This window comes from Coregonus lavaretus, assembly GCF_964263955.1.
Source record: "Coregonus lavaretus genome assembly, contig: HAP1_SCAFFOLD_2987, whole genome shotgun sequence".
Classification (NCBI taxonomy): Eukaryota; Metazoa; Chordata; class Actinopteri; order Salmoniformes; family Salmonidae; genus Coregonus; species Coregonus lavaretus.
In genome coordinates, this window is record NW_028165510.1 from 47,105 (window position 1) to 70,287 (window position 23,183).

Sequence of the window (23,183 nt, forward strand, 5' to 3'; positions counted from 1 at the left end):
CTATATTATAGCCATGGCCGTTTATATCCCCCCTCAAGCCGATACCACGACGGCCCTCAAAGAACTTCACTGGACTTTATGCTAACTGGAAACCACATATCCTGAGGCTGCATTCATTGTAGCTAGGCTACAGAAGGCTGCTGAAGGCTGCTGAAGTTCTAGGCTGCTGAAGTTCTATCAACATATCGACTGTAGTACTCGCGCTTCTAAAACACTCGACCACTGTTATTCAATCTTCCGGGATGCTTACAAGGCCTTCCCCCGCCCTCCTTTCGGCAAATCTGACCACGACTCCATTTTGCTTCTCCCTTCCTATAGGCAGACACTCAAACAGGAAGTACCCGTGCTAAGGACTATCCAACGCTGGTCTGACCAATCGGAATCCACGCTTCAGGATTGTTTTTATCACGCGGACTGGGATATTTTCCTGGTAGCTTTCGAAAATAATTTAGACGAATACACTGATACGGTAACTGAATTTATCAGGAATTGTATAGGAGATGTGTACCCACTGTGACTATTAAAACCTACCATAACCAGAAACCGTGGATAGATGGCAGCATTCGTGCGAAACTGAAAGCGCAAACCACCGCATTTAACCATGGCAAGTTGACTAGGAATATGGCAGAATACAAACAGTGTAATTATTCACTCCGCAAGGCAATCAAACAAGCAAAACGTCAGTATAGAGACAAAGTGGAGTCGCAATTCAACAGCTCAGACACGAAACGTATGTGGCAGGGTCTACAGACAATCACGGACTACAAAAGGAAAAGCAGCCACGTCGCCGAGACTGACGTCTTGCTTCCAGACAAGCTAAACACCTTCTTTGCCCGCTTTGAGGATAGCACAGTGCCACCGACGCGGCCCGCTACCGAGGACTGTGGGCTCTCCTTCTCCGTGGCCGACGTGAGTAAGACATTTAAACGTGTTAACCATCGCAAGGCTGCCGGCCCAGCCGGCATCCCTAGCCGCGTCCTCAGAGCATGCGCAGACCAGCTGGCTGGTGTGTTTACGGGTATATTCAATCTCTCCCTATCCCAGTCTGCTGTCCCCACATTCAAGATGGCCACCATTGTTCCTGTACCCAAGAAAGCAAAGGTAACTGAACTAAACGACAATCGCCCCGTAGCACTCACCTCTTTCATCATGAAGTGCTTTGAGAGACTAGTCAAGGATCATATCGCCTCTACCTTACCTGCCACCCTAGACCCACTTCAATTTGCTTACCGCCCTAATAGATTCACAGACGATGCAATCGCCATCACTCTGCACACTGCCATATTCCATCTGGACAAGAGGAATACCTATGTAAGAATGCTGTTCATTGACTATAGCTCAGCATTCAACATCATAGTACCCTCCAAGCTCATCATTAAGCTCGAGGCCCTGGGTTTGAACCCCGCCCTGTACAACTGGGTCCTGGACTTCCTGACGTGCCCAGGTGGTGAAGGTAGGAAACAGCACCTCCACTTCGCTGATCCTCAACACTGGGGCCCCATAAGGGTGCATGCTCAGCCCACTCCTGTACTCCCTGTTCACCCATAACTGCGTGGCCAAGCACGCCTCCAACTCAATCATCAAGTTTGCAGACGACACAACAGTAATAGGCTTGATTACCAACAATGACGAGACAGCCTACAGGGAGGAGGTGAGGGCTCTGGGAGTGTGGTTCCAGGAAAATAACCTCTCACTCAACATCAACAAAACAAAGGAGATGATTGTGGACTTCAGGAAACAGCAGAGGGTGCACCCCCCTATCCACATCAACGGGACTGCAGTGGAGAAGGTGGAAAGCTTCAAGTTCCTTGGCGTACACATCACTGACAAATTGAAATGGACCACCCACACAGACAGTGTGGTGAAGAAGGCGCAACAGAGCCTCTTCAACTTCAGGAGGCTTAAGAAACCCTCACCAACTTTTACAGATGCACAATTGAGAGCATCCTGTTGGGCTGTGTTACCGCCTGGTACGGCAACTGCACCGCCCGCAACCGCAAGGCTCTCCAGAGGGTGGTGCGGTCTGCCCAATGCATTACCAGGGGCAAACTACCCGCCCTCCAGGACATCAACCACCCGAGCCACTTCCTGTTCACCCCGCAATCATCCAGAAGGCGAGGTCAGTACAGATGCATCAAAGCTGGGACAGAGAGACTGAAAAACAGCTTCTATCTCAAGGCCCTCAGACTGTTAAACAGCCAACACTAGCACATTAGAGGCTGCTGCCTATAGACATAGACTAGAAATCACTGGCCACTTTAAGAAATGGAACACTAGCCACTTTAATAATGTTTACACATCTTGCATTACTCATCTCATATGTATATACTGTACTCTATACTATTCTACGGTATCTTAGTCACTTTAATAATGTTTACATATCTTGCAGTACTCATCTCATATGTATGTACTGTATTCTATACTATTCTACCGTGTCTTAGACCATGCCGCTCTGACATCGCTCGTCCATATATGTATATATTCTTAATTCATTCCTTACTTAGATTTGTGTGTATTGGGTATATGTTGTGAAATTGTTAGATATTACTTGTTAGATATTACTGCACTTTGATTTGATTTGATTTGATTTCGTGAATGTGTTTTGTCGATGATTAGCGACTGAGCGGAATTGATGCTTTCATACACGGTCTTTGAATCCAGATCTCTCTGGGGCTATGGCATGATCATTCTGGATTACGTTTGAGAGTGATTGACAGAGAGTTTGTGTGCGTCCCAAATGGCACCATATTCCATATGTAGTGCACTACTTTTGATGAGATCCGTATGGGCCCTGGTCAAAAGTAGTTCACTACCTAGGGAATAGGGTGCTTTATGGGATGCATATCTTCTGTTCATTTAGAGTTCATGTTGACTTTATGTAATGGACTCAGTAAAGAATCCACTGACATTTCCTCACCAGCCTACTCTAAAGCATCACTGGCAGTACAGCAAAACCTATTTAGTCCCGAGCAGGCAAATATCAGAACAGTTCCTCCTCAGCTCAGAGCACACAGATATCAGGCCAGTTTTAGACTGTCAAACACTGAGTAAGAATCTCAGTTATTGGTCTAATGGTTAGGGTTAGAGTTAGTGCAATCGTTAGGGTTGGTCTCAAGGTTACGTGTGTGTGTGTGTGTGCGTGTGCGTTAAAGAGAAGGGAGGGTGGGGGGCAGTAACGTTTAGTACACCAAGCATCTTTCCTCAGCCTATCAGGGTGCACATGTGTGTTGAACGCTCTCCTGTCACGGTGCTCTGAGCAGCCTGATGGTTCTATGTTCATGAATGGGAGGTTTCCATCACACAGGGCCATGGGGCTTTAACACTAAACGACCAGACATCTAACTCGTTTAGTGATGATGGCTAGACGTGTCCCATCATCAATATCAATGTGTGAATGAATTATGAGACTGCGTGGGATACAGCGTTGTGAGACGAGAGGCCTTCAGCACCTGATCCCACCTTGAGGGCCGTACCCTACCAAGTTATAATACTGTATGTTTCCAGTGGCGGGAATAGACTGGCTGCTGTTTCCCTCTGTGAATCTGTTGGCTAGTGTTAGTTAGTTAGTTAGTTAGTTAGTTAGTTAGTTAGTTTAGTTTAGTTTTTGTTAGTTAGTTTGATAACAGCTTTTTATAGCTATTTCTTGTTGTCTACGACCCTCGTTTTATTATCCTAATACACACACTGTAGCACATTGGGATTGTTTTTAGATGAAAAGCTTGTTGCAAATTAAGAGCTCTATTCAATCTGTATCGCTGAAGCGTTCCAGGTTGCGCGATAGAAATGTAAAGGTAGCGTTTACCGTGAACGCAGTCTCCGCTAACGTGAGAGCATTGCCTTTCAATTTCAATCACGCTGCAACGCTGAACTTCAGCGATATAGATTGAATATAGCCTTAAATGTAGAGAGATGAAGAAAGAGAAGTAGAGCAGTAGAGAGAGAACCAATCTCTTCATTATTTTCTCCTGCAGGATAATTTCCCAGCTGGTAACCCAGAGCGTCTCCAGGACCTGAAGTCTACTGTGGACCTTCTCACCAGCATCACCTTCTTCAGGATGAAGGTATGTATACACTGTGTGTGTGTGTGTGTGTGTGTGTGTGTGATGAGATGAGGGTGAGGGCTCAGTCCGACGTGACAATGGCGGTGTAGTAAGTGCTATGAATGGAATAGGGTGCCATTGTATTCTTGACCAATCTGTAGAGAGCTTTAATGTATGTGTGAGCCACTCCCAGTTTATTGTAGTAGAAGCGTGCTTATAAATGAATTGGCATATTAGTGAATTTACTGCTTGCCTTTACAGTGTTAGTCAATACTGATTATGGTCATAAACAGGCCTCCCACACAACACATACACACACACACACACACACACACACACACATATACACTACCAGTCAAAAGTTTGGACACACCTACTCATTCAAAGGTTTTTCTTTATTTTTACATTGTAGGATAATAGTGAAGACATCAAAACTATGAAATGACACATATGGAATCATGTAGTAACCAAACAAGTGTTTAACAAATCAAAATATACTTTATATTTGAGATTCTTCAAAGTAGCCACCCTTTGCCTTGATGACAGCTTTGCACACTCTTGGCATTCTCTCAACCAGCGTCATGAGGAATGCTTTTCCAACAGTCTTGAAGGAGTTCCCACATATGCTGAGCACTTGTTGGCTGCTTTTCCTTCACTCTGCTGTCCAACTCATCCCAAACCATCTCAATTGGGTTGAGGTTGGGTGATTGTGGAGACCAGGTCATCTGATGCAGCACTCCATCACTCTCCTTCTTGGTCAAATAGCCCTTACACAGCCTGGAGGGGTGTTTGGGTCATTGTTCTGTTGAAAAACAAATGATAGTCCCACTAAGCGTAAACTAGGTGGGATGGCGTATCGCTGCAGAATGCTGTGGTAGCCATGCTGGTTAAGTGTGCCTTGAATTCTAAATAAATCACAGACAGTGTCACCAGAAAAGCACCATCACACCTCCTCCTCCATGCTTCACGGTGGGAACCAAACATGCTGAGATCATCCGTTCACCTACTCTGCGTCTCACAAAGACACAGCGGTTGGAACCAAAAATCTAAAATCTGTCCATTGCTCATGTTTCTTGGCCCAAGCAAGTCTCTTCTTCTTATTGGTGTCCTTTAGTAGTAGTTTCTTTGCAGCATTCGACCATGAAGGCCTGATTCACGCAGTCTCCGATGAACAGTTGATGTTGAGATGTGTCTCTTACTTGAACTCTGTGAAGCATTTATTTGGGCTGCAATCTGAGGTGCAGTTAACTCTAATGAACTTATCCTCTGCAGTAGAGGTAACTGGGTCTTCCTTTCCTGTGGCGATGAGAGCCAGTTTCATAATAATAATAATAATAATAATATGCCATTTAGCAGACGCTTTTATCCAAAGCGACTTACAGTCATGCGTGCATACATTTTGTGTATGGGTGGTCCCGGGGATCGAACCCACTACCTTGGCGTTACAAGCGCCGTGCTCTACCAGCTGAGCTACAGAGGACCATCATAGATTGATGGTTTTTGTGACTGCGCTTGAAGACACTTTCAAAGTTGTTGAAATGTTCCGTATTGACTGACCTTCATGTCTTAAAGTAATGATGGACTGTCGTTTCTCTTTGCTTATTTGAGCTGTTCTTACCATAATATGGACTTGGTCTTTTACCAAATACGTCTATCTTCTGTATACCACCCCTACCTTGTCACAACACAACTGATTGGCTCAAATGCATTAAGAAGGAAAGAAATTCCACAAATTAACTTTTAAGAAGGCACACCTGTTAATTGAAATGCATTCCAGGTAACTTCCTCATGAAGCTGGTTGAGAGAATGCCAAGAGTGTGCAAAGCTGTCATCAAGGCAAAGGGTGGCTACTTTGAAGAATCTCAAATATAAAATATATTTTGGTTTGTTTAACACTTTTGGTTACTACATGATTCCATATGTGTTATTTCATAGTTTTGATGTCTTCACTATTATTCTACAATGTAGCAAATAGTAAAAATAAAGAAAAACCCTTGAATGAGTAGGTGTGTCCAAACTTTTGACTGGTACTGTATATAGACACACACACACACACACACACACATTACACATCACACACACATACATTGCTCGTCCAAATATTTATATATTCTTCATTCCATACCTTTACTTTAAATAAGTGTGTATTGTGTGTATTGTTGTGAATTTGTTAGATATTACTGCACTGTTGGAGCTAGAAACACAACCATTTCGCTACACCCGCAATAACATCTGCTAAACGTGTATGCGACCAATTTGATTTGATACAAACACACACACATATACACACTAAACTGTTTACACACACACTCACCCTCACACATTAAGCAGAAACACTGATTATTCTGTTCATTCTTTCTGTAGATGTATCCCATCTGAGCAGGGAGCAGCAGCAAATAATATACTATGAGATATGTCTGTCTCAATGCCCCACAAGTCATCTAGACGGATTTATGTTCCTCCATTCTGATGACAGTAACCATACTGATGACAGTTATCCATACTGATGACAATGATCCATACTGATGACAGTTTTCCATACTGATGCCAGTTATCCATACTGATGACAATAATCCATACTGATGACAGTTATCCATACTGATGACAATTATCCATACTGATGACAGTTTTCCATACTGATGCCAGTTATCCATACTGATGACAATAATCCATACTGATGACAGTTATCCGTACTGATGACAATTATCCATACTGATGGCAATTATCCATACTGATAACAGTTATCCATACTGATGGCAATTATCCATACTGATAACAGTTATCCGTACTGATGACAATTTTCCATACTGATGACAGTTATCCATACTGATGACAATTATCCATACTGATGACAGTTATCCATACTGATGGCAATTATCCATACTGATAACAGTTATCCGTACTGATGACAATTATCCATACTGATGACAGTTATCCATACTGATGACAGTTATCCATACTGATGACAATTATCCATACTGATGACAATTATCCATACTGATGACAGTTATCCGTACTGATGACAATTATCCATACTGATGTCTGATGTTACACACTCTGTTGATTGTCTAAGTGACGTGTGTGTGTGTGTGTGTGTGTGTGTGTGTGTGTGTGTGTGTGTGTGTGTGTGTGTGTGTGTGTGTGTGTGTGTGTGTGTGTGTGCGCGTGCGCGTGTGTGTGTGTGCGCGTGTGTGGGTGTGCGCGTGTATGGGTGTGTGTGTGAAGCGTTTTAACCACCCTCTCTCCCAGAGCAATCATCGCCCTGTAATCCCCTCCCCCAGTTCCCAGACTACACGCTGATTTATCTAGGTTTATAAAAAGCCCAGTGCTCTGCTTCATACACACACACATACACACACGTGCATGCACACGCACAGGCACACACACACACACACCCATACACACACACACACACACACACACACACACACACACACACACACACACACAAAGAAACCGGTCGACACACACGCACGCAAACACACACACACACACAGACACTGTTGGACTCCCACTCCCACTCCCACTCAGGAAGGCTGTGTGGTGGTGTGTGGTGTGTGGCGGATGTACAGAGAATGGAGTGGCCAGGCGTAACTAAGATGGCAGCTGAAAGAAAGATGACGTGAGGGGCGGAATGAGAACTGTCCCTCTGTGTTACAGACGCTTTCACTCCCACTTCCAGCCACCCTGCACATTAAGGAAAAGGAAAGGGGATACCTAGTCAGTTGCACAACTGAATGCATTCAACCGAAGTGTGTTCAACCGAAATGTGTATCCCAACCCCTCTGACTCACACACACACGAATTCTCCTGAACACACAGACAGTATACAGTATACGGCAGGTTTAAAAGATTTACGGATAGCGAGGTCTATTTCAATTATTTGCAGATGTATTCTTTATTATTTACCATTCTAAAGGTTTAACATTAAAATGTGTGTGCATGTGCACATCAGTGTGTGTGCTTGTGCGTGTGTGTGTGTGTGTGTGTGTGTGTGTGTGTGTGTGTGTGTGTGTGTGTGTGTGTGTGTGTGTGTGTGTGTGTGTGTGTGTGTGTGTGTGTGTGTGTGTGTGTGCGTGTTTTGACTTTGTCCCTGTCTGTATTGCAGGTACAGGAGCTACAGAGTCCTCCCAGAGCCAGTATGGTGGTGAAGGACTGTGTCAGAGCATGTCTGGACTCAACATACAAATACATCTTTGACAACTGTCATGAACTCTACAACCAGCTGCTAGACCAGGTAAGACAGACACTATATCAGTCCTATATTAAATCCTATATCAGTCCTATATACACTGAGTGTACAAAACATTAGGAACACCTTCCTAATATCGAGTTGCACCCCCTTTTGCCCTCAGAACAGCCTCAATTTGTCAGGGCATGGACTCTACAAGGTGTTCGAAAGTGTTCCACAGGGATGCTGGCCCATGTTGAATCCAATGCTTCCCACAGTTGTGTCTAGTCGGCTGGACCATTCTTGATACACACGGGAAACTGTTGAGCGTAAAAAAGCCAGCAGCATCGCAGTTCTTCACACACTCAAACTGGTGCACCTGGCACCTACTACCATACCCCGGTCAAAGGCACTTTTGTCTTGCCCATTCACCCTCTGAATGGCACACATACACAATTCATGTCTCAATTGTCTCAAGGCTTAAAAATCCTTCTTTAACTTGTCTCCTTCCCTTCATCTACACTGATTGAAGTGGATTTAGTGACATCAATAAGGGATCATAGCTTTCACCTGGATTCACCTGGTCAGTCTATGTCATTGAAAGAACAGGTGTTCCTAATGTTTTGTACACTCAGTGTAGGTCCTGAGTTGATATCAGTGCTATATCGTCCCTCTATCAGTCCTATGGTGCACTACAGGAGGTAGTGTGTTCTGTCTAACAGAGAGGTAATGTCCTTCAGGTCTGTAACAGTCATGTCTACCTGTTCTGTAACAGTGAGGTAATGTCCTGCTGGTCTATAACAAGGAGTTTATAACTGTAGAAGTTGAAAAATAATCTTCCTTTGTAGAAACAGCCTGAGGGGTTTTTAGCAATTACCCAGCAGAGGGATAGATACTGCCACTAATTACAACTCAGTTTAACGCACTCACAGACCAGACACACACTCCATCAACACACACACACATACACACTAGTTGACCAGAAACACACTCCATCAACACACACACACACACTTATAGACCAGACACACACTCCATCAACACACACACACACACACTTATAGACCAGACACACTCTATCAACTCACTCAAACACACATTTACACACACACACCTATATACAGGACACACTCTTCATCAACACGAACACACAGAATGGACAAACACTAGTCACCACTACATCAACACACACACATCTCCTCTCCTCTCCTGGAGCTAACCTCAACACACACACATCTCCTCTCCTCTTCTGGAGCTAACCTCAACACACACACATCTCCTCTCCTCTCCTGGAGCTAACCTCAACACACATACATCTCCTCTCCTCTCCTGGAGCTAACCTCAACACACACACATCTCCTCTCCTCTTCTGGAGCTAACCTCAACACACATACATCTCCTCTCCTCTCCTGGAGCTAACCTCAACACACACACATCTCCTCTCCTCTTCTGGAGCTAACCTCAACACACACACATATCCTCTCCTCTCCTGGAGCTAACCTCAACACACACACATCTCCTCTCCTCTCCTGGAGCTAACCTCAACACACACACATCTCCTCTCCTCTCCTGGAGCTAACCTCAACACACACACATATCCTCTCCTCTTCTGGAGCTAACCTCAACACACACACATCTCCTCTCCTCTTCTGGAGCTAACCTCAACACACACACATCTCCTCTCCTCTTCTGGAGCTAACCTCAGGGTGGTGGATTACTTTATATTAATATTACAGCCTGCCTTTGTGCCACTGTGGATATTTCCCATAAAAGACGTCCATTGTGTTGTCTTGCCTGCCCTCATTCTCTCACTGGAAATACCACCGTCCAACCAGAGGCTGATTATGTAATGCTACAAAGCACTCTGAATGGGAGAGAGAGAGGGAAGGAGGGAGGTAGGGAAGGAGGGAGGGGGGAGGAGGTATGGAAGGAGGGAGGGGGGGGAGGAGGCAGAGAGGGTGGGAAGGAGGGAGGGAGGGGAGATAGGGAGGGAGGGAGGAGGCAGAGAGGAGGGAGGAGGCAGAGAGGGTGGAGGAGGGAGGGAGGGTTGGAGGTAGGGAGGGAGGATGGAGGGAATGGGGAGGAATGGAGGAAGTGAGGGAGGAGGGAGTGGAGAGAGGGATGGATGGAGGGAATTGGGAGGGAGGGAGAGAGGGGTGAGGGAGAAAGAAACAAAGGGAAGGAGGGAGTGGGGAAGGGCGGGAGGGAGAGAAGGCATGGAGGCATCAGGGAGAGGGAGGAGGGAGAGCTTTAACATTCCCCTAAAGCCTGGCAGAGATGGAGGGATTTAAAAAGAGAGCAGTGAAAGAAGGAAACAGAGCAGGTGAAGAAAGAGAGAGTCATTTAAGTCCAAATTCTCTCCATTGGAATTCAGTCACTGTGGAGGAAGCAGGAGAGATGTCCAGTACTGCATGTCTCTGTAGATACACTGTAGGCAGACATGACTACACTTACACTCACACATACAGCTCTCTAAAATTATCTGCATCCATTTCTGCATTTCTTCTGCTGTCTCTCTCTCTCTCTCTCTCTATCTCTCTCTCTCTCACACTCTCACACACTCTCTCACACACACACTCTCTCACACACACACAGCTCTCTAAAATTATCTGCATCCATTTCTGCATTTCTTCTGCTCTCTCTCTCTCTCTCTCTCTCTCTCTCTCTCTCTCTCTCTCTCACACACACAAATGGACACACACACACACACACATTATGGCCGATTGATAGGAGTGCAGGCCTGGCTGTGTAGTGTGTATTATAAGGCTTTATTGACTGTTGAACTGTTCAAGTGTATGTTCAGCACTGTGAGGATGACATTAGCATGCATGTGTTACTCTGTTTGCCTGCATGTTACAACACACCATGAGTCTCATGTATAGTCATACCACACACACACACACACACACACACACACACACACATACACACACACACACACACACACACACACTGATAGTCTTATCACATGTGTAGCTGATCGGATGCGCTAAGGCCAAATCAAGGGGTTACTGGTTAAAATTCCTCTTGGCTCCAGTTTCATTTAAATTATACAGGTTATTCTCACTTAGATATAATCAGTGACATAGGCAGAGGGTTACTGGTTAGAATCCCATCTAGCTGCAGTGAGCCAGTCATCAAATTGGTTGTTTTTGCTTATGAGATATGAGTGACTGTCACGATCGTTGGAGGAAGTGGACCAATGCGCAGCGTGATAAGTGAACATACTTCTTTATTTAGAGTACCACAACGAACAAAACAACAAAACGATACGTGAAGTCCTTAGTAACAGCCACAAACCATACACGGAACAAGATCCCACAAACACTGTGGCAAAACAGGCTGCCTAAGTATGGTTCCCAATCAGAGACAACAATCAACAGCTGATTCACGTTGCCTCTGATTGAGAACCACACTGGCCAACATAGAAAACACATCAGCTAGATAATGAACCTAGAACACAAAATCATAGAAACTACACACCCTGGCTCAACATAACAGAGTCCCAGAGCCAGGGCGTGACAGTGACGTCAGTCCCCCTGTCTGTTACTGTCTCCTTTGGGTGTTTGAACTGTTTCCTACAGTGTTGATTCTCTGTCTGTTTGTCCAGATGTGTAAACAAACTGTTGGCCTGTGTTTGCCATCCAGATGAATGATACAGCTTCTGAGCGAGTTGGGGTGCGTCCCAAATGGCACTCTATTCCCTATATAGTGCACTACTTTTAGTAGTAGTACTACTTTTAGTATTGCACTATATGAGTATATAGCGTGCCATTTGGAACTCAGCTTTGGTTTGTTAATGGAAAAACGGTCATCACAGTTTGGAATACTGATCATGGTTGGTACAGCACTGCTAGTTCTCCTGGAATCCGTTGGTTACACACTGGTGAAACAGAGTATATCAGTTTGAATTTCAGTCTACAAAACTGCCTCACAGTTCATGCAGAGACAGAGGCTACATGGGTCTCAAATTACACTCATATGCCCTATGTAGTGCACCATAATGAGGCAGCCCAAATGCCTCTGGTCAAAGTAGTGCACTACAGGAAAGGATGTGATTTGAGATTTGCTCTAGATGAAGGGATTCTTGTGAATATCGATAGTATGATTAGCATGCTACTATAGTGCTGGTGATTTGGTCCCCAAATATCAAATTAGTCAAAGTAGATGGATCAGATGTTTGAGAGGGGCTTCAATCCCACACAATGTATGTAGGCCTATAATCCTTCACAAAGGAAAGAGAGCACACACAGAAGAGAAAAATGGATTTCAATCTCAATAGTTCATTCATTGATTGAGTTTACAGAGCCAGGTAGCACGAAGAAACTCAGTGTTTCGAGTGCTTTTGTTTAGGGTGTACTGGTCCTGGTCCACTTTAATAGATATGCTTAAATTGAAGTGAATGGATTAACTAATACTTGTTAGGGATATAAATGTTGGTCTCTGTTAGTCCCACAGCCCAAAGAAAGACAGTATGTATTTTTACACTATCTTTCCAGTGAAGAGAGGGGTTACAGAGCTAGCCATGAAACCCAATGCTTCTTGATTGAAAACAGGAAAAGCACTTTGAGTCGGCTTGCTGCAGGTGCATGGGAATAATTCAATGAAATCTTTGAAGAAAATAAAGACCTACACGCTGCTCTTGCCAATCTCACTTAGGTGGTTTATTCAGCTTTTCTCCAAGGATGTACTGCTGGTGCTAGACACAATAATCATAAAATAGATAGATACAATAACCCATGTTTACATTCACTATTAACTGTGCATACATGTTGACCTCTGCTGGTGGTTAATCCCCCATCCCAAAGAAGGCTGTATGATCAAAGGCAGATCTTTTAAGATACGTTTAGGGTTTAATTGACATGTTAAACACATGTTGGACTCTACCTGGGGGTTGGTTTGTCCCCCATCCCAAAGAAGGCAGATCTCAGTAAAGAGGGAGGGCAGACCTCAGCTTTAACACACTGGTGCTGCACGCATATCTAACCTTTATTTATACAGGTTACATGCTGTTATCCAGAGCGATTTACAGTAGTGAGTGCATACATTTTCATACTAGTCCCCCATGGGAATCGAACCCACAACATTAGCATTGCAAGCGCCATGCTCTACCAATTGAGACACAAGGGACCCAATGAGATTAGCCTCATTGAGTTGAAATCTATTCTACCAGAGAGACCTGTTCATTTAAATGTGAACTTAAATTAATGGATTATACTATTGAGGATACATGTTGGCCTCTGGTTGGTTTGTCCCCCAGACAAAGGAAGGCAGTCATGTTGGCCTCTGGTTGGTTTGTCCCCCAGACAAAGGAAGGCAGTCATGTTGGCCTCTGGTTGGTTTGTCCCCCAGACAAAGGAAGACAGTCATGTTGGCCTCTGGTTGGTTTGTCCCCCAGACAAAGGAAGGCAGTCATGTTGGCCTCTGGTTGGTTTGTCCCCCAGACAAAGGAAGGCAGTCATGTTGGCCTCTGGTTGGTTTGTCCCCCAGACAAAGGAAGGCAGTCATGTTGGCCTCTGGTTGGTTTGTCCCCCAGACAAAGGAAGGCAGTCATGTTGGCCTCTGGTTGGTTTGTCCCCCAGACAAAGGAAGGCAGTCATGTTGGCCTCTGGTTGGTTTGTCCCCCAGACAAAGGAAGGCAGTATGACAAAGGCAGATATTTTAAGAGAAGTTTAGGGTAGATTAACTATTTCATTGACGTGTTAAATACAGGTTGGCCTCTACCTGGTGGTTGGTTTGGAAGGCCTGTACGGCTAAAGGCAGATATTCTTCTCAGTGGAGAGTGAGGGAGGTTAATGATGGTTGTACAATACACAGACTACTTTACCACCTCTAACAATGTGTTGTTGTTGGACATTATGAATATAGATGAGCAGGGAGATGCATCGGAATACACAACCTTCATCAATGCCCTTCACACAAACAGTATATTGTACACAAACACCCACCCACGCACACACACACGCACGCACTTGCAGGACCACACACCGACACACTGACACAGAAAACACACACACACACACACACTGGGAATACTTTGCATAGAGGATCCTGTTTCATTTTGCATAGAGTTCTGTTTCATTATTCATATCACGACAGTAAGACAGACCACTGCAGCCCCTCTGCACACACACACACACACACACACACACACACACACACACACACACACACACACACACACACACACACACACTCTGCACACTGCAGTAGGGATGACACACCCAGACCCCTTGGTACACAGTCAGCTTCAGACCAGAGGAGCCAAAATCAAATATTGGAAGGCTGCATTTCTTGTTAGCTTTCACTCCTTCACTCCTTTAAGTTAAGTCAGTGTTTAGTTTAGACTTGGATCACCGGATGTGTGGACATTTTTTGATAGGGGCAATTGTGAGACGTAATTGATGAACTGTCCAGGGGAGCCATGTCAACTAGCAGACACTGCAGCCATCAAGTAGTTGAGTTTGACACATCCTTTCATCCCTATACAGTGAGGGAATAAAGTATTTGATCCCCTGCTGATGATCAGTCTATAATTTTAATGGTAGGTTAATTTGAACAGTGAGAGACAGAATAACAACAAAAAAATCCAGAAAAACGCATGTCAAAAATGTTATAAATTGATTTGCATTTTAATGAGGGAAATAAGTATTTGACCCCCTCTCAATCAGAAAGATTTCTGGCTCCCAGGTGTCTTTTATACAGGTAACGAGCTGAGATTAGGAGCACACTCTTAAAGGGAGTGCTCCAAATCTCAGCTTGTTACCTGTATAAAAGATACTTGTCCACAGAAGCAATCAATCAATCAGATTCCAAACTCTCCACCATGGCTAAGACCAAAGAGCTCTCCAAGGATGTCAGGAACAAGATTGTAGACCTACACAAGGCTGGAATGGGCTACAAGACCATCGCCAAGCAGCTTGGTGAGAGGGTGACAACAGTTGGTGCGATTATTCGCAAATGGAAGAAACACAAAAGAACTGTCAATCTCCCTCGGCATGGGGCTCCATGCAAGATCTCAACTTGTGGAGTTGCAATGATCATGAGAACGGTGAGGTGATTCCTCTCTGATTGATTGATTGCCCAGAACTACACAGGAGGATCTTGTCAATGATCTCAAGGCAGCTGGCACCATAGTCACCAAGAAAACAATTGGTAACACACTCCGCCGTGAAGGACTAAAATTCTGCAGCGCCCGCAAGGTCCCCCTGCTCAAGAAAGCACATATACAGGCCCGTCTGAAGTTTGCCAATGAACATCTGAATGATTCATAGGAGAACTGGGTGAAAGTGTTGTGGTCAGATGAGACCAAAATCGAGCTCTTTGGCATCAACTCAACTCGCCGTGTTTGGAGGAGGAGGAATGCTGCCTATGACCCCAAGAACACCATCCCCACCGTCAAACATAGAGGTGGAAACATTATGCTTTGGGGGTGTTTTTCTGCTAAGGGGACAGGACAACTTTACCGCATCAAAGGGACGATGGACGACGCCATGTACCGTCAAAGCTTGGGTGAGAACCTCCTTCCCTCAGCCAGGGCATTGAAAATGGGTCGTGGATGGGTATTCCAGCATGACAATGACCCAAAACACACGGCCAAGGAAACAAAGGAGTGGCTCAAGAAGAAGCACATTAAGGTCCTGGAGTGGCCTAGCCAGTCTCCAGACCTTAATCCCATAGAAAATTTGTGGAGGGAGCTGAAGGTTCGAGTTGCCAAACGTCAGCCTCGAAACCTTAATGACTTGGAGAAGATCTGCAAAGAGGAGTGGGACAAAATCCCTCCTGAGATGTGTGCAAACCTGGTGGCCAACTACAAGAAACGTCTGACCTCTGTGATTGCCAACAAGGGTTTTGCCACCAAGTACTAAGTCATGTTTTGCAGAGTCAAATACTTATTTCCCTCATTAAAATGCAAATGAATTCATAAAATTTTTGACATGCGTTTTTCTGGATTTTTTTGTTGTTATTATGTCTCTCACTATTCAAATAAACCGACCATTAAAATTATAGACTGATCATTTCTTTGTCAGTGGGCAAACGTACAAAATCAGCAGGGGATCAAATACTTTTTTCCCTCACTGTATTTAGTTCATGTCAACGACTACCATATGTTCTTCCAGTCTGTCAGGGACTCAACCAATTTCTCTGTCCTTCTGAGAATCTACTGTAGATATACTGTTATCAAATGACTTCCTGTAATTAGCATGATAGGCGACAGCCTCTTCTTCTTAGTATTGTCAGTAAAATCCCACCTTGAAGTGTCTTTAAAGTTGCTTTCCAAATTGATAATATATGAATATGCTCTAAAGCTCCTGTGTTGTGGATAGACCTGGCTTTGTATTTCCATTGACCTGTTCAATGATAATGGCTGGTCTCCCGGATGGCTGTATGGCTATGCCCGGATTTAATTATTTTTCATGAGGGGGCCATAAAAATAACTAGTAAAGTGCAAGAAAGATAAAAATGAATCTAAACTTTCTGGTAAAGAAAGTTCCTATTAATTACAAATCATTTTACATTTTAGTCATTTAGCAGACGCTCTTATCCAGAGCGACTTACAGTTAGTGAGTGCATACATTTTCATACAAATGGGTGAATAAGGCCTAAGATATTGTTTGACTTTCCTTCCTTCGTCTCTCCCTCCCTCCCCTCCTGAGCTGACTAGCGACTCTACCAACTCATCAAGATCTCAGCTTCTATCTCCTATAAACGTTGTCTGTCTATGATGAACACAAAGTCATTTTGTTTCACATCTTACAAATAATGTAAACGTTTTTTTATTCACTTCGATATAAAACCAGAACGAACTACTTGCTATCGAGGCAGAAGGTTCTTAGCGTTCCAACGCTATGTGGCATATGACGGTGTGACATGTCCTTCCACCACAAATTGACTGACAGTCCGAGCAGCGAATGAAAGTGTAGGCAGGACTTCCCAGACTCCAATGGCTGTGCATATGTAACCCGATACCCCAGAGTCTAGTGAGGCAAACTCAATTCAAGCTGGGAAGCATGGCTATCAGCCAAAACTGTCCCGAATTGGCTTAACAGAGGCTGATTTATTAGCGAACTACCTTGATTAAAAACAATTAACTAATAGCGAAAGTCCCCGAAATCTGGGAGTTTACACTTAACCGCTTTTAAGCGAGCTCTCCCCCCAGTCATTGCACACACATACAGACCAAACACACATAGACATACACAAACGCACACACAAGCTATGTCAATAATCCAGTATATAAATATGTGGTGTGTATAAACAATGTAACAAAAATGCGATGTAGAGTAGTAGATATATTAGAATGAGCTATGTCCATAATACACACACACACACACACACACACACACACACACACACACACACACACACACACACACACACACACCTCCCTGTCCTACAGCAGTCATTACACTGCAGGTTGTTGAATAATTGAAGCCATATTATTTCAGAGCTGCCAGGGACAGGCTTCATTTTAACACACCATGTTCTATTAATCAAAACTACATTTCATGTTGCCCAGAAATATACATATGCACGGCTGTGTGTGTGTGTGTGTGTGTGTGTGTGTGTGTGCGCTTGCGCGTGCAATACAAACACACACACACTGTGAGCAGTGGGTTATCTATCTGTAAAGTCATTAAGATAAGAGAGGAAATGTGTTGGTGTGAACAGAATATCCAGACAGTTGAGTCTGATTCGAACCGTATCTCCATCTACAGAGAAACATTTATCAGCTCCGATACTCCAGCAGTACTGTTACAAGGAGCTATAACTCTCCTGCTGTACTCCTGTACTATAACTATCACTAGTCCATCACTATACCAGGACTGGTCTACAGACAACTATCAACTCATATACTGTACCAGGACTGGTCTACAGACAACTATCAACTCATATACTGTACCAGGACTGGTCTACAGACAACTATCAACTCATATACTGTACCAGGACTGGTCTACAGACAACTATCAACTCATATACTGTACCAGGACTGGTCTACAGACAACTATCAACTCATATACTGTACCAGGACTGGTCTACAGACAACTATCAACTCATATACTGTACCAGGACTGGTCTACAGACAACTATCAACTCATATACTGTACCAGGACTGGTCTACAGACAACTATCAACTCATATACTGTACCAGGACTGGTCTACAGACAACTATCAACTCATATACTCTACCAGGACTGGTCTACAGACAACTATCAACTCATATACTGTACCAGGACTGGTCTACAGACAACTATCAACTCAGATCATATACCAGCACTGGTCTACAGATTATCAGATCATATACCAGCACTGGTCTGCAGATTATCAGATCATATACCAGCACTAGTCTAAAGACTTTCAGATCATATACCAGCACTGGTCTGCAGACTATCAGATCGTATACCTGCACTATTCTACAGACTATCAGATCGTATACCAGCACTAGTCTACAGACTATCAGATCATATACCAGCACTATTCTACAGACTATCAGATCGTATACCAGCACTATTCTACAGACTATCAGATCATATACCAGCACTATTCTACAGACTATCAGATCGTATACCAGCACTATTCTACAGACTATCAGATCATATACCAGCACTATTCTACAGACTATCAGATCGTATACCAGCACTATTCTACAGACTATCAGATCGTATACCAGCACTATTCTACAGACTATCAGATCATATACCAGCACTATTCTACAGACTATCAGATCGTATACCTGCACTATTCTACAGACTATCAGATCGTATACCAGCACTATTCTACAGACTATCAGATCGTATACCAGCACTATTCTACAGACTATCAGATCGTATACCAGCACTATTCTACAGACTATCAGATCATATACCAGCACTATTCTACAGACTATCAGATCGTATACCAGCACTATTCTACAGACTATCAGATCGTATACCAGCACTATTCTACAGACTATCAGATCGTATACCAGCACTATTCTACAGACTATCAGATCGTATACCAGCACTATTCTACAGACTATCAGATCGTATACCAGCACTATTCTACAGACTATCAGATCATATACCAGCACTATTCTACAGACTATCAGGTCGTATACCAGCACTATTCTACAGACTATCAGATCATATACCAGCACTAGTCTACAGACTATTATAAACTGAGTGGTTCGAGCCCCGAATGCTGATTGGCTGAAAGATGTGCTATATCAGACCGTACACCATGGTTATGACAAAATATTAATTTTTACTGCTCTAGTTACATTGGTAACCAGTTTATAACAGCAATTAGGCACCTCTGGGTTTGTGGTATATGGCCAATATACCACGGCTAATGGCTGTATCCAGGCACTCCGCGTTGCGTCGTGCAAGGAACAGCCCTTACCCATGGTATATTGGCCATATACCACACCCCCTTGTGTCTTATTGCTTAATTAGATCATACAGTGCCTTCAGAAAGTATTCAGACCCCTTGACTTTTTCCACATTTTGTTACGTTACAGCCTTATTGTAAAATGGATTTTAAAAAATGACAAATTCCTCAGCAATCTACACACAATACCCCATAATGAATATTTGAAAACAGGTACTTATTTACATAAGTATTTACATAAGTATTCAGACGCTTTGCTATAAGACTCGAAATTGAGCTCAGGTGCATCCTCTTTCCATTGATGTTCTTGAGATGTTTCTACAACTTGATTGGAGTCCACCTGTGGTAAAGTCAATTGATTGGACATTATTTGGAAAGGCACACACCTGTCTATATACGGTGCCACAGTTGACAATGCATGTCAGAGCAGAAACCAAGCCATGAGGTCGAAGGAATTGTCTGTAGAGCTCCGAGACAGGATTGTGTCGAGGCACAGATCTGGGGAAGGGTACCAAACATTTTTTAATGGAAGAAGTTTGGAACCACCAAGACTCTTCCTAGAGCTGGCCACCTGGCCAAACTGAGCAATCAGGGGAGAAGGGAGGTGACCAAGAACCTGACGGTCACTCTGACAGAGTTCTAGAGTTCCTCTGTGGAGATGGGAGAACCTTCCAGAGGACAACCATCTCTGCAGCACTCCACCAATCAGGCCTTTATGGTAGAGCGACAAGACGGAAGCCACTCCTCAGTAAAAGGTACATGACAGCCTGCTTGGAAAAAGGCACCGAAAGACTCTCAGACCATGAGAAACAAGATTCTATGGTCTGATGAAACCAAGATTGAACTCTTTGGCCTGAATGCTATGTGTCACATCTGGAGGAAACCTGGCACCATCCCTACGGTGAAGCATGGTGGTGGCAGCATCATGCTATGGGGATGTTTTTTAACGGCAGGGACTGAGAGACTAGTCAGGATCGAGGCAAATATGAACGGAGGAAAGTAAAGAGAGATCCTTGATGAAAACCTGCTCCAGAGCGCTCAGGACCTCAGACTGGGGCGAAGGTTCACCTTCCAACAGGACCACGACCCTAAGTACACACCCAAGACAAAGCATGAGTGGCTTCGGGACAAGTCTCTGAATGTCCTTAAGTAGCCCAGCCAGAGCCTGGACTTGAACCCGATCGAACATCTCTGGAGAGGCCTGAAAATAGCTGTGCAGCAATGCTCCCCATCCAACCTGACAGAGCTTGAGAGGATCTGCAGAGAAGAATGGGAGAAACTCCCCAAATACAGGTGTGCCAAGCTTGTAGCGTCATACCCAAGAAGAGTCATGGCTGTAATCGCTGCCGAAGGCGCTTCAACAAAATACTGAGTAAAGGGTCTGAATACTGATGTAAATGTGATTTCTGAAAACCTGTTTTTGCTTTGTCATTATGGGGTATTGTGTGTAGATTGATGAGGGAAGTAAACAATTTAATCAATTTTAGAATAAGGCTGTAACCTAACAAAATGTGGATAAAGTCAAGGGGTCTGAATACTTTCCGAAGGCACTGTATACCAGCACTAGTTTAACAGACAGCTAAACTCTCCTCCTGCACTTCCATACTGTTCTGTTCAATCTCTATCTGTGTTGAACAGATGGTGCTCCGAATAACAAGTGTTCAAGCAGAACAGCCAGTTCAGTTCAGTCAGTGTTTTAGAAGACAGCATCAGTTGAAGAAGAGTGAGGCTGCTCTAGAAACAGCGTTTCTCTGCAGGAAACACACACACATATGCACTCCGGCACACAATCACACACATGCATCAATCAATCAATCAATCAAATGTATTTCTAGAGCCCTTTTTACTTCAGCATTTGTCACAAAGTGATTATACAGAAACCCAGCCTAAAACCCCAGAGAGCAAGCAATGCAGATGTAGAGGCACGGTGGCTAGGAAAAACTATCTAGAAAGGCAGGAACCTAGAGAGGAACCAGGCTCTGAGGGGTGGCCAGTCCCTTCTGGCTGTGCCGGGTGGCGATTATAAAGGTACATGGCCATTAAGGCTAAATCGTTTTTCAAGATATTCAAACATTTATAGATGACCAGCAGGGTTCCTCAGGAGTAAATGTCAGTTGAATTTCATGAGAGAGAGAGAGAGAGAGAGAGAGAGAGAGAGAGAGAGAGAGAGAGAGAGAGAGAGAGGAGAGAGAGAGAGAGAGAGAGAGAGAGAGAGAGAGAGAGAGAGAGAGAGAGAGAGAGAGAGAGAGAGAGAGAGAGAGAGAGAGAGAGAGAGAGAGAGAGAGAGAGAGAGAGAGAGAGAGAGAGAGAGGTAACAGCAGGTCCAGGACAGGTAGCTCGTCCGGTGAACAGGTCAGGGTGTGCATGCGTGCCGTCATCAACCAGAACACACAAGCAGGCCTGCACACACACTCTTGCTCTGGAGGAGAGGGCCTGATGTGTCTATGTGAGTTTTTATCTGTGTGTGTCAGGTTTCTGTTTAGCTCCAGTTAAGATGCCAGGGCCATGTCTTGAATTAAACATGAGCTGCAAGCTTGCCATGCAAAACTCTGCTCTCTGTAAAAGTCCAGTTGAGGTCTACTGTCTGTCTGCAATTACTGAGCTCCACCACAATCTTCATCTCTGCTTCTCTCTCTCTCTCTCTCTCTCTCTCTCTCTCTCTCTCCCTCCTTCTTCCCTCTCCATTCCCCACCCCTCTTCTTCTATCCCCCCAGGCCCGTAAGCAGGAACTTCCCCGGGAGGAGCAGGTCCGTCTATAAAGAACCTGGACTTCTGGCCCAAGCTCATCACTCTCATGGTGTCTGTGATCGACGAGGACCGCACCGCCTACACCCCCGTCATCAACCAGTACGGAGAACATGGACACACACACACAAACAGTGATAGATCTATTTTAGGATAATGGCTCTGGGATAGCTGAGGGCATAAACTGCTAGTGAATAAGCGAAGGAAATCAGTGAGAGGGGAAAGCAAGAGAGAGACGGAGAAAGAGTGTGTGTGTGTGTGTCTCTGTCTCTTTCTGATCTGAGTCTGCGTGCTGGGGGAGGGTAGATGCATGATTTATGAGGAACATTAATGGGTGTGTGTGTGTGGGTGTGCGTACATATGTACACACCCATGTGTTTTGCATTTGTGTGCATGTGGGTGTTACATATGTGCGAAAGTGTTTTGCGTTAGTGTGTGTGTGTTTGTGTGTTAGCGCATACACACTTGTTTTTTGTGTGTGAGAGCTATATTAGGGAAAGTAAAACATTGAGAGGGAAATTGACCTTATCTGCGCAAAAAGCCTTAATCTATTCTTGTCGTCCCATCACTCTGTGTAGGCTGGATTAATTATGCCAGTGACTTTTCACAAATAAGGGCTGACTGGAAATCTATAATATACAAAATAACAATTTACCTGCAAACTAGCGTAGACGCCTCTTCCTCTCTCTCTCCCTCTCTTCTTTCTCTTTCTTCACTTCTTCATCTCTCTCTGTTTTCCCTCTCTACCTTTATCTGTCTCTATTGCTCTTTCCCTCTCCACCTCGGTGTCACTTCTCCACTCTCATATCTCTCACTCCCTCCGTCTCTCTCTGGTTTCTCTCTCTCTTTTTCTCTCT

The 23,183-nt window shown here is 44.2% G+C and overlaps 1 protein-coding gene across 1 annotated transcript in view; it reads left to right on the forward strand.

Annotated features, from left to right (window-relative positions):
- LOC311115768 (protein unc-13 homolog C-like) overlaps positions 1 to 22,428 on the forward strand; it is a gene marked incomplete at both ends in the record, with an annotated part of 58,809 nt that extends 36,381 nt beyond the window's left edge. Inside the window, 4 exon segments of the mRNA XM_084190910.1 lie at positions 3,972 to 4,061; positions 8,149 to 8,277; positions 22,296 to 22,323; positions 22,326 to 22,428. Of these exon segments, the coding sequence (XP_084047036.1) occupies positions 3,972 to 4,061; positions 8,149 to 8,277; positions 22,296 to 22,323; positions 22,326 to 22,428 (350 nt within the window).
- Positions 22,429 to 23,183: the final 755 nt, after the last annotated feature.